Source organism: Crocodylus siamensis, chromosome 2 (assembly GCF_052110815.1).
Source record: "Crocodylus siamensis isolate JL-2025a chromosome 2, ASM5211081v1, whole genome shotgun sequence".
Lineage (NCBI taxonomy): Eukaryota > Metazoa > Chordata > Crocodylia > Crocodylidae > Crocodylus > Crocodylus siamensis.
The window spans coordinates 189,770,472-189,782,611 of record NC_143396.1 but is presented as its reverse complement, the minus strand read 5'-3'; the positions used below and the strand labels follow the sequence as shown (position 1 = coordinate 189,782,611).

General features: G+C 43.2%; 1 protein-coding gene across 6 annotated transcripts in view; it reads left to right on the top strand.

Moving 5' to 3' along the window:
• Window positions 1-12,140, top strand: part of TRIM66 (tripartite motif containing 66) — a 92,733-nt gene that overhangs the window by 19,548 nt on the left and 61,045 nt on the right. For all 6 annotated transcript variants that reach the window (XM_090032658.1, XM_090032659.1, XM_090032656.1 and 3 more), the window contains exon 3: window positions 7,500-7,603. In XM_090032658.1, the coding sequence (XP_089888784.1) occupies window positions 7,500-7,603 (104 nt within the window). The remainder of the gene's footprint in view (window positions 1-7,499; window positions 7,604-12,140) is intronic.

Genomic DNA, 12,140 nt, shown 5'->3' with positions numbered 1-12,140 from the left:
AGTCACTTTCTTTCAACATTACTGATTCTGACAGCTAAAGCTGTTTCCAGGGATTACTCTGCTTCTGCTTCTTAACCTGTTTCCTGAGCTAAGTGACTTTGATTTGTGTAGCTTTGTGACTGACTTTATCCAAAGAAAAGGTAAGCAAACATGAGAGATGTTTTAACAAAACTGCATTTTAGTAACAATTTAAGCATAAGCATTGCAGAGAGGTTTGACATAGGCAGCTGTTACTTGAGAGACAGGTTGCAAACCTCCATTCAGGCCATTTGTCTGCTTTGCTTAACATCATGGTGATTCTGTTTAGATAGCCATTCCATTAGAATTGTCAGGCATTTGCATGGTGGTTTTTTGGGGGTGTTTTTTTTTTAAATTTTTATAATACTGAAGAAGTATTGCAAAAAGAAGCTCGATTAATTGAACTCAAGGTAATGGAAAGTCATCTGTGATCCTCAAGTCTTCAGGGTTCAAAAATCTCTCTTTGAGCAAGATGCAAGTATGTTTGTCGTGGATCAAACAAAGGCTTAAACAAGCATCTAAAGAAGAGCCCATGATGGTCTGGGTGGGAGATGTTTACCCATTAGCTGTGGATGCATGTAGCAAAATTCCTCCCATATGGTATTGTCACGTATCCAGAATTTTCAGAAGTATTTCAGGCTTGAAGTCCATTGTTATATGACTCTCAATTATGCAGATGTTTCAGATCCACCCTAAGACATTCTTGTAATTAGAGGTCACCTACATTTGAAAAAGATCCTAATATCAACCAATAACATCTGATAACATATCCTGCCCTGACTGACATCCCTGCAACAATTCAGCTTTCAGTGTTCTGAAATGGGTATAAATTCAGGAACAAATTTTACCCAGGGTACTTAGTACATCACTTTTATATAGCCAGAGATGTATATAAGCAGAAACAGTCTCTGCGTCCCCAAATTGGCTTGTTCCAGACTTCGTAATGCCAGTCTCAAAAGGCACGAGGCTTCTGCACAGCCACGAGACCCACAACACTTGTTTTTAGAGCAAAAGATGCTTTTTAAGATAACCAGGATAGAATATTTCTTTAAAACTTAATTAAGTAATTCGGTACTAATATAAATGAGTAAATACTATTTACAAAATATATTTTGCACTTCCTGGATCTCCAGCAGATTAGTGCAAATTAAAATTCACATTAACCCACCTAAGGCCACAAGCACTCTATTAAACTCTGGTCACTTGATATTATTTGCAGTATGTCTTTTTCATGCTAAATGCCATCACAAAATCCAGTAAAATTGCCCGTTTCATAGTACATGACAGGTATGTGCGAATTGCCCTGGACATGGAAATCCTTCAGCAATGTTTCTGCCAGCCAGCAAATAAGTATTCCAGGGTATGTTATTTGTAATCCAGGTTGCTCACTATACAGCATGTGTGGTGGGAAGAATAGTTTTCAGAGTATACACACAGCATTTTCCTGTTTCAGAAAGTGCTAGTCACTGCCTTCTCAGTCTCTGTGAAGAACATTCACTAGCTGTAAACTATCATCATCTTTCCCTGTATTAGACATGCTTAGGCATATTTCTAATGATTGGGCTACAAGATTATATGCATTAGGAACTGGTTTAAGGTCTCCAAGGGCTAGATTCAATTCCCTTTAATGTCCGTGGAAAGATTCTTGTTAACTAGAGGAAGAATTAGACTAGGCCCCATGTGACTGAAAAAGACTGTTTGCAGACTACAGTTTCACTTTCTGACGTGTCCATTAATATTTGTCCATTCATGTTGCCATTGCTATAAAAGTGTGAAAGATGCTATATAAAAGGATGTCATGTAGATCTGAAAGCTAGCACTGAACCTAGGAATCCCCCACTCTGCAATTCACAGTTGTTTGTAACCTGTCCCAGTAAAAATGTTCTGTGTGGGCATTGCTAATGAGTTTGCATCGTAGCACATTCAGCACAGGTACTTGTGTGTACTTATTATTTATATGCATCTCTAGAGTGCTGAGCTGTTAATAGTTTACATAAGACACAAATATAATTCTGGTGAGGAAGGAAAGGTTTCACCATGTCTGATATATCATGTTGACCCACCTAATACTTTAGGTAGTAAGGCAATTAAGTAAATAGATAAGTACATGAATTAATAATCAGCAGCAAAAAAAGCAAAGCATGGATTGTGCTGTCATTCTAGATGTTACATTTTAAGTATCAGTGGAATTGCAGTTGTATTTTCAGTATATATTATAACTTGCCACAGGAATGGTGTAACTGAACATGCAAGAAAAATTCCCCTGTATAAATATCCTAATCGGTCATGCAACGTCATGTGTTAGTGAAGCGGTCAGCGATTCACCCATGTAGATGTGCACAGAAAGCTGCAGCAGGCATGTTTGTGACACAATTAATTGTGGACAGTACCAACTTGCATAGACTCGTGCATGGTGCATATTCTGTTGTGTGTGCTTGCAACATTTGAGGGCGAGGGAAAAATGGCTTTAAACCATTTTATCAACTCTCAGACTGCCAGGGCCCAAGCAGGATTTCAATGTAAATTAAAGCGACTTCTTTCTGTTATAGTTTATAGAGCCATAGCTTTTATCAGGAATAACTAGGGTTAAACATACCCCCAGTGACAAACCTAGAAGAGGAGCACGGGGTGCCAGCTACTCGCAAAGTCCTTTTCACTGGGATAGCTTGTAGCTGCTTGGCTACACCTGATATTCTAGGATACCCGCTCCATCTTTGCACACATTTTCTGTGGTAGGGCAACTGGAATCATGCAGGCTTAACTAATTGCTCCAGCTGGGTATCCAGGACCAGGATAGTCTTGTTGTCAGGCAGCTCTAAGAAAATATTAAGTGGAACACTTTTCAAATGTGTTGCTTTTGCTTCAAGAGTTGAGCTAGGGGAAAAGCCAGCTGTAGTAATTCTATAACATCAGTTTTGTTGAGTTTGACAAAAAAAATAAAATTTAGGCAGTTCCTTAAAGTTTAGCAATTTAAAAACTAAATACAGATTGCTGCCAGATTCACCAGGATGTGTTTGCCAGTATGGAGAATTTGAGGAGGGTTTACCTACACAACGTCTGACGAATGATTGAAACTGCAAAATGTTTTTATTTAAAAAGCATTGGGCTCTGCCTTAAGAAGTAAAGGCACTTTGGACCCTGTAGTTTCAGGGCCTTATGTGCTTAGGATTGTATTTGTGACCAGATGTTACAGGATTGATATCTTCAACTGGATAATTTTCTAACCTTAGTCAGTCATTGAAACAAATATATTTAATTACAAGAGTAATAGATAACTTAGTATTTGATTATGCTATAGGACATTCTCTTTCTAGCGTCCAGTTCTGGGCGCCACACTTCAAGAGGGATGTCGACAGCATGGAGAGGGTCCAGAGGAGGGCCACTCGTATGATCAGGGGACAGCAGGGCAGGCCCTTTGAGCAGAGGCTACGGGACCTGAACCTGTTCAGCCTCCACAAGAGAAGGCTGAGGGGGGATCTAGTGGCCTGTTATAAACTAGTCAGGGGGGATCAGCGGGCACTGGGCGAGTCACTGTTCCCCCGAGCACCGCCAGGAGTGACCAGGAATAACGGTCACAAGCTGGCAGAGGGTAGGTTTAGGTTAGATATCAGGAGGCGCTACTTCACAGTCAGGGCAGCTAGGATCTGGAACCAGCTTCCAAGAGAAGTGGTGCAGGCTCCTTCCCTGGGGGTGTTTAAGAGGAGGCTAGATGAACACCTTGCTGGGGTCGTTTGACCCCAGTACTCTTTCCTGCTGTGGCAGGGGATCGGACTAGATGATCTGCTCAGGTCCCTTCCGACCCTAGAAACTGAAACTAGACTAGTATTTTTAGTTAGGAAGACCGCATATATGGCAGTGTCATTCTAGTATGAAATCATAATTGAGTTTGCTTCTAAAAGGTTTACTTAAAGGAAGCTCAGCCCTGGAAAACATTGTCCACAATTAACATAAACCAGTGGTCACAAACCAGTGGATCTAGATCCACCGGTAGATCTCAGAACCTCTTGGAGTCTATCTGAGGCGGGTGGGGGGCTGAGTGCGCATGCACATGCGTGCCCCACCCCAGCAGGTCAGTCCGTGGAGGAAAGAAGGGCTGGGGGATAGACTGAGGGCCTTGTGGTGAGGGACATTGCCTCAGAGGCAGGAGCAAGGTTTGAGTAGGGCTCTGGCCGGGTGGGACTTACCTGCTGGGGAGGTGCACCCCCAAATATTTTTTTCTCCTTCTGCCTCGCTCTGCCCCCCTGCTCCTTTCCCTCCCCACAGACTTACCTGCTGGGTGGGGGGCGTCAGTGCACAGTAGATGTTGGATTGCTTTTAAAAGCCAAAGGTGATCTTCTAAAAAGGTTGGAGACCACTGACATAAACTGATTGCTTGACAAGATATAGAAGGTGATTATGAATAGTGCCAACGTTTTGTTCTCACTGAAAATTCAAAGGCTGTGATTGAAAAGAGATTTGTTGGATTAATGCACCATTTATTTTGGTTGAACTGGATTTAAGTCCACCTGAGTTTACTCTCTAACATGAATTGGGGGATTTTGACTTAGTCAGAAGTATCTATTTGCTCTTTCAAAAAGCATGATGCAAGTATGGCAAGATACCAAGGATGAAAGGAGCAAGGATTGTTACTGGTGGAGTGCATTTGCAGATCTTAGGAAAGCTTCTGCTTGAACTGTAGTCTTAGTCCAGGATTTATCACACTAATGTTTACTACATCATACTGTTGAAGGGGGTTATCAAGGCCAGGTTAGATTCTGTGGTCTGCTGCACTCTGTTTGAACAGCTACATAGGGAAGAGTTGAGTTTCATCTCCCTTGGTGAGGACGCTTTCAGCTTGAGGGAGTCCCCTGTACACACAGAGTTGATATAGTTGGCCACTCGGTCCCTCCCTTCTCAGCACCCTAGCCTGCCAGATGCGTCAGCCAGAAGGAATGGAAGGAATGGAAATGGAAGCAAAACATGCTGAACTCCAGCTATTCCCTGATACCCTTTTGGAAGAGCAGTTGCCAAACACTTAGGAGAGCCCAGAGAGTGAAACTTAGGAAAATCTTCTGAATAAAACCTGGGGCACTGTGTTTTACAGCTTCCTTAAATACCGTGATTGCATCCAGATGAGAGCACACATGTATTTCTGTGGGGATAATAGCAGCGGCACATAGTTGTGCTGATGCTCCGTGTCCCCAGTGGACATCCATGCACGTGTGCTCTGGTGCATAGCAGGTTGTCCTAGGTGGGGTAGGGGAGGCTGGAAACAGTACATGGGCTGGCCCCAGCAGCCTTACCTGGAGTCCTAGTGACCTCCCAGAGCTCCAGCAGCAGCGATCTGGGTGTGTGGAGCCTGGCCAGCAGCTAGAGCATGGTTCTGGCCAGCCAGGCTCTGGTTTTCAGTGGCACTCATTGCTCCCTCATGTGCCACCCCATTTTTTTCTGCCCTAGGTTTTTTTGGTACTGGGAGATCCGGTGCACCATGCCGCAAATTAGCAGCATGATGAATGCCTGCATGTGTGGCACGTACTATTTGCAGTGCCACAGATGGGTCTGCAGCACCGCAAACTGAACATGTGTGCTCATCTGGATATGTCCTATCAGTGTTTACCCAAGTGACCTTTTTCACACAATCAGGTCCCTGAAAGTTCTCTATAACCATGATGTAACATGTATGCCTGCAGAGTACTTTTAAAATGGCTGATTGTGTGAAATATTAACCCTGGTCAAATCAGTGAATAGATGAGGGTCCTCTAAAGCAGAGCACCTTGGGGAACTTGTGTTCCCCATAGGGTTAATTTTTCCCACTTTGCGGGGCTGAGCTAGTGCTCTTGTTGTTACCAGCCAAGCCCTATCCCTAGGGCTGTCAGTGTTGCAGGGGGTGGGGAAGGAGGAGGGAGCAGCACAGAGCTATCAGCTGCTTTGTCTGGCCACAGCTGAAGGAGGGGTGGAATAGAGTCCCCTTGCTTCACGGCCTCCGTCCAGCTGGGGTACTGGAGAGGAGGTGGGCTGGGCTGGGCCTGCAAGGTGAGGCTCTGTTCTCCCCAGCCTCTAGCTCTGGTCTGGCAAAGCAGCTGGCAGGCCCCTCTGTTTCCCTCTACCCTTTTCTCTCTTCCTCACTCCCTCCTCTGGTGACAGTCCCACGAGCCCAGCCCCATGTATGGGAAATATTATCCCTGCAGGGAGCACAAGTTCCCGAAGGTGCTTCAGAGCTCCTTCATCTATTATCTGATTTGTCCAGGGTTAATTTTTCACGCTATTGGCCATTTTAAAAGTGCTCTGCAGCCGTGCACATGTATAATATCACAGCTGTAAAGCACTATCAGGGGCCTGATTGTGCAAAGTGTTAACTTGTGTAAGCACCCTATGATTTAAGGGAGACTGGTAGCATAACAGATTAGTTTCTTTCTCTTCTTACTTGTGGTTCGGGTTCAGTCAGTGGAATGATCTGTCAAGAGCTCTTAACCTAATTTTGTTTCCTTGGGCAGTGTATTTTCCTTGTTTGGTGTGATGTTGGCTTGCTTGCCTGTTGCATTCTGAAACTATTGCAAAGCACAATGCTTAATGCATGTTTGTATATCATGCAAAGATACATTTGTATGTGCAATATAAACACATGCGTATATATTGTTTGCATAATGGTTGGTCATGCAAGATGGACGCAGTTATTCTGAAATGACCACTATTTTATATTGCACAGTAGCTGCATGTTCTTCTGTAACATGGATAAAGTATGTGGAAGAGATAATGGAGTCTCTACTCTGAGGTGCTCATGGTCAAAAACCACAATTTTATAGAATGCAGTGCATTTCTTAGATGTCACGTTCAGGGAGACTTTCTCAATTAGTTTAGAAAAAGATTGTATTGAAGATGTAGGGCCTATGAGCTTGTGAGCGGCATGACTCGCCAACTTCTAAAGTCTGAACTTTTCCTTATGGAACACCCCAAATTTTCATTTTCCCCTGGAAGGAACAAGGGAGTAGCCCCTTGCATTACATGACAAGAAAAGGTCCTCTCTTTGCTAGTCCTGGTCATTTCATAGACTAGTCACATTAACATTGGGACCACCCCCCCCAAAAAAAAAACCCAACCAACCAAACAAACAAAAAAAAAACAAACCAAAAAAACCCCCCCACTTCTAAGGGGGACTTAGAAGCTGTCCAGAAGAACAATGGCTAATAGCACAATATATAGGTAGATCTGCAATTCTTTTTGTCAGAGCTTCAGAGGTGCTCAGATACCACACTGATAAGTGCAGCAGAATTGCTGAAAAGGAAGCAAGAAACAGGAAGTTGCACAGATCTAATATGATTATTTGGTGACCCACAGCCTGATGCTATCCTAAACAAACGGAATGTAATGTGTTTTGCTTGATGAATAATTCTGGTTCCTAGAACTAAGCTTTTTTGGTGTGGTATCAAAGTGCGGTGAGTGCTTAAGTGCGGCTTTTTTCATTTCCTGACTCATGTACATGTTCTGTTTATTTTTTCACTCAGGTATACTCTCTTGCCCTGTGTGCAAGCAGACATGTTTTGCAAAGGATGTAGCTGAAAATTACTTTCTGAAGGACTTTCCCACAGCAAATCCAGCTATGGCAAGGGTAAGTAGAGACTACTAAACATGCTATTTCCAAAGGTCCTTAGAACTGACAGGTGTATAGACTCAAGGTTTACATTATTAACATTAACTGTTTGCATCATTTTATGTATAACTTTAATTTCAGTGCAGCTGTTCATTACTCCTGGAGACTGAACACACCATCTCTGTAGCATTTAGCTCATCTTGTGTAGAGAGTAAAGCCTGATTCTGTGCAATTGACATCACTGGGACTTTTGACATGGGCTTTAGTAGGACAGGATTGGGCCCAGACAGTGAAAAATGCATCAAACAAGATACTGAAACTTTCACCCAGGCAGTTCTCGGTATCCTCTGATCCTTTATTAATTCAAAATAGGCAGTGATGGACAGCTGGCTGGCTGGGCGTTACGGTCAAGGAGAACTCGGGTTTCTCTCTGGGTATGTCTACACTGCTTTTGCAGTGCTTTTAGAGAGAGGTGCTCCTGAGCTTGGCCTGCCTTTCTACTCCCACTCAAACCCACCAAACCCAGAAATACAGTAGTGAAACTGCGCTGAGGGTGCCCCATGTGGTCACTTTCAAGCCTGTTGGAGACTGAGATCTCAAGAAAGTATGTGCAGTGTCACTCCCAGTGTGGCATCACTGCTGCATTTATAGGTTTCACATGTGTTGGTGGGAGAGGCTGGGGCCCCATCCATCCCTGACAGTGTTGCGGGAGCAGTGTAGACAGACTCTGTGTTCTTTCAGGGTGGAAGTGGATTGCTAATCCCATGCCTGATACCAAGTGTCAAAGCATGTTCTGTCCCTGCATAGCTCAGTCAGCTATGGCACTGCAGGAACCTTTCCCCATCTGGGTTGTAAATAGCAATTCAAAGTCCAGTCAGACTTCTGTGTCTCAAACAGTGCCATGTCTGAAATCTCATTTATTAACAGAAAGGCCAGGAAGACCTTTCCCTTGGCTTCTTAGGTGGGTATTATTTTCCATTTAAGTTTGTTGGTCTTAGCTGAGTCTGTTTGCTGTATATCTTGGCCCTTCACCTTCAGACACTCTCTACCTTGATTCCTCCTCTGGAACTGGGGCCTCTGTGAACTCCCTTCAGCATAAATCTCTCCACAGTATGGGACTCCTGGAGCTATCTAGGTGTAGGCCTGTGGGGTCAGGCCAAGTCTCAGGATCTCAATATTGCGCTGTTAGACAGGAGGGTGTGACACAATTGCATATATACAAACACACAAATCAATTAGGTGCATACACATGCACACTACCAGCTCAGGCACATGCACATCCAAACCAGCCTAGGCACATGCATGCCTATCACCAATTCAAGCATATACTCTATACACCCCAGAAGTTAGACACAGATCACTAATTCGTATATCATGCACACAATGCCATGTTTTTTACACACACACACACACACTAGCAACTCAGATAGATACACATACGTTCAAAATAACTAGTCTAGTTTCATGCACACCTATCACCAGTTTAAGCCCACACATGCTACACACACCAAATTTAGACAGAATCAGTTACCAGTTATCAATACCTGCACATTCAATACACATATGTGGATTACTAATTTATATACCACACACACACACACACACTGATATCTATATATGTCTATTATTATATATTGAACAGGGGAAATGGTGACACAATGTCTTATTGGTTCCCTTGCACAAACCCACTGTTACCCCCCCCACCCCACCCCACCCACACACAATGGCAGCAGGGGTTAGAGAGGCTTGGTGCAGGGGCTGAAGTCCAGGAGGAGAGAGAGAGACAACGAGTCCAAATTGTAGGAGGAAGTGTGCAGGTAATATCTACCTATCCAGGCTGGAAAGGGGTCTTTGTCCAGTAAGTGTTGTCCAGAGGGGGATCTCCGGCAGGGCCTCTGGGTGGATAGGTGGTGTGGCATGGTGCTGGTCCAGATGGAGAGGACATCCCACTGGCTCTGTCTTCACTGCCCCTTTTTATAGGGACAGACCTTGTGTGACTCTAGTGACAGGAGGCATGCCCAGGCAAGGGTCAGCCCCGGCGTACTGAGCATGTGTGCTCCATGCAGGGATGTGCAGTTTCGGGTGTCTAATGGTGACAGTTGCTGGGTTTCTCTTCTTGGGAGCTGCCTTTCTCTAGAAGCAGACAGAACTGATAGCCTTTCATTAGGATCAGGTAATCATTAGCTCCCTGGGCAGTTAATAACTTGCAAGTGGACTAGTTTGGGGTCATTTGCTTTAAAATTGTCCCATGTAGATTGCGCCCTGACATCCCTTGACAGTCATTTTTCTGTGTTCTTGTTTTCCACATCTCTAATAACAGAATAATAAAACATACCCAGAGGTATTTTGTGAAAATTTGAAAAAGTTTGGAAAGTGCTTTCAGTTGTTTAGAGGAAAGCTATAATATGTAAACCAGAAAGTGTCCTCCTCTCACACATATACACCTTTCAAAGATAATGGGCATGTCTACACGTACATTTACACCAGCTTAAATATACTGCACAGTAAGCAGGAATAGGCCGGCATAGACTAAAATTAGTTCAAAGTCAGTCCACACACACAATGTTACTGCACACTGAGGTGTCTATACATGCGTTCGTTACTGCATAATAATTAATCGGGTATAAATTTGATACCTGCATGATGCAGGTATCAAATTTATGCTCAAGTCGGCTTAAGTTGCCTTATTTACTGTGCAGTATGGGCATGCACATGCAGACATGCATCTGTACTGCACGATAATTTCGGTTACTGTTCAGTAAATGTGCATGTGTAGATGCGCCCAATGAGAGAGAAATACACACAATGCTGCTGCAGTGTTTAGAATGTTCATATCATGTTGGGGTTTCTTTAATGACCTGATGCAATTCATCTGCCTTCTAGTGAGAGCAGGAAATCAAAGAAACACATCTTTTAGTGCCTTCAAAGGCACTATTTCTTGGATCTCCTGTAAGAGGGTTTTCCTTTTCTGTAATTCCCTAGGGCTCCTTGGAACAATTCAAAGAGAAAATAATTCCCATAGGAGCTTAGGAATCCCCTCCAGAAAGTGAGGAACATTCCTACCATAATTTTGAGTTTGTTCCTTCCATATAAGTGGTTCAATTTTGTAACAGTGAATCCTTTAAAAAAGGAGAAGTAGGACAAATCTGATGGCCCAGTCCTGTTTACAATATCAGGGCATCAAACTGGAAGGCTGCTGGATAGACATTATTGTACGTGGGTATCTAGAACTGGCCCCAAATTCCAAGAAAGTGGCCTATGGATTCTTGTTGCCTCTGATACTCAGGCTGCTTCATTACGGTTTATGTATATGGATTTGGTGCCTGATTTCGGGCAACTAAGTTTGACCATTTTGGTTAAATCACTTTGGTTTGAGCAAACTGGTCTTGACAGTGTTGCTAAAGGGAAAGAAAATCTGGGGTGTCTAAGGAATATCTAATCCAGTTCTAAATATTGGAGGGATTCTGGCCTTGGAAAGAGCTTGCTTTCCAATTCAGATGAAAGACAAGAATCTTGGAGGAAAAACTAACAGTGTCAAGCTTACCACAGTGACTGAAGAAGATCAGGTTCACATTTAGCTACCATTGTGATGAGCTTATTATAAATGTGATAGATAACTTGTTTAATCTCTTTGTATCTTGGTGCATCATCTATAAGAGGAAGACAGTGCACCTTCCTTTTTCTCACCCTTAGTCTGTTTTGCTTGTCATGTTTGCATGTTCTTTGGGGCAGCATTTGTGTTTCACTGTGTGATGGCACAACCCCTAACAGTCAGTTGAAATATCAGTTGGGGCCTCTTGGTGTTGCTTTAGTACAAAATAGTGCCCTGATGCTATGTTATGAAGAAATGGCTGCTCTCTGTAATAAGTATTAAAAAATTCACTCCTTCATAATATGGCCTGAGGAAAGGGATTGAAATTCTGGTCCTGGTGATGTTAATGAAAAAACTCTTATTCTTGAGCTGAAATTCTGTCTTCAGACCCAAGTCAGGCCCCAGAAGTTAGGTAGCTAAAAAGGTTTACTCTAAAGTTAAGGCCAAAATTTAACAAAACCGAGGTAATAAAACACAATGCCCACCGTCAGGCCTGATCCCAAACCTGGTAAAGTCAAGAAAAGCCTTTCCATTGAGTTTGCTGGGCTTTGGATCTGGTCCTGTATGCTGAATGCACATAATATATCCTGCTGTTCATGTTTCCTATTGAAATAAGTTGTAACAGAGATTAACTTAACAGATATTTTTAATTTCCTAGCAGCTACGGAAAAGAGGTTGTATCAAGGAATTTTGCTAAGTATCATTATTATCTATAGTAGTAGTAGTAGCAGTATTCTAGTATAACCCAAAATTAAGGACGTACTTAAATCATGGCAAGACAAAGGGTTTTTCATGGCCCACTTACAGTGCACAGAGCTAATTCTGTGGCCATTTCATGACAGTTCCGCCCCTCACTGTTGATTGGCAGAAAGCCCCCAGCAGCCCTGTCCCTCACCACTGATTGGCATCAAAACATTTTAACTTTCTTGACTGGTGCCTTCACTTAGACTATGTGACTAGCTC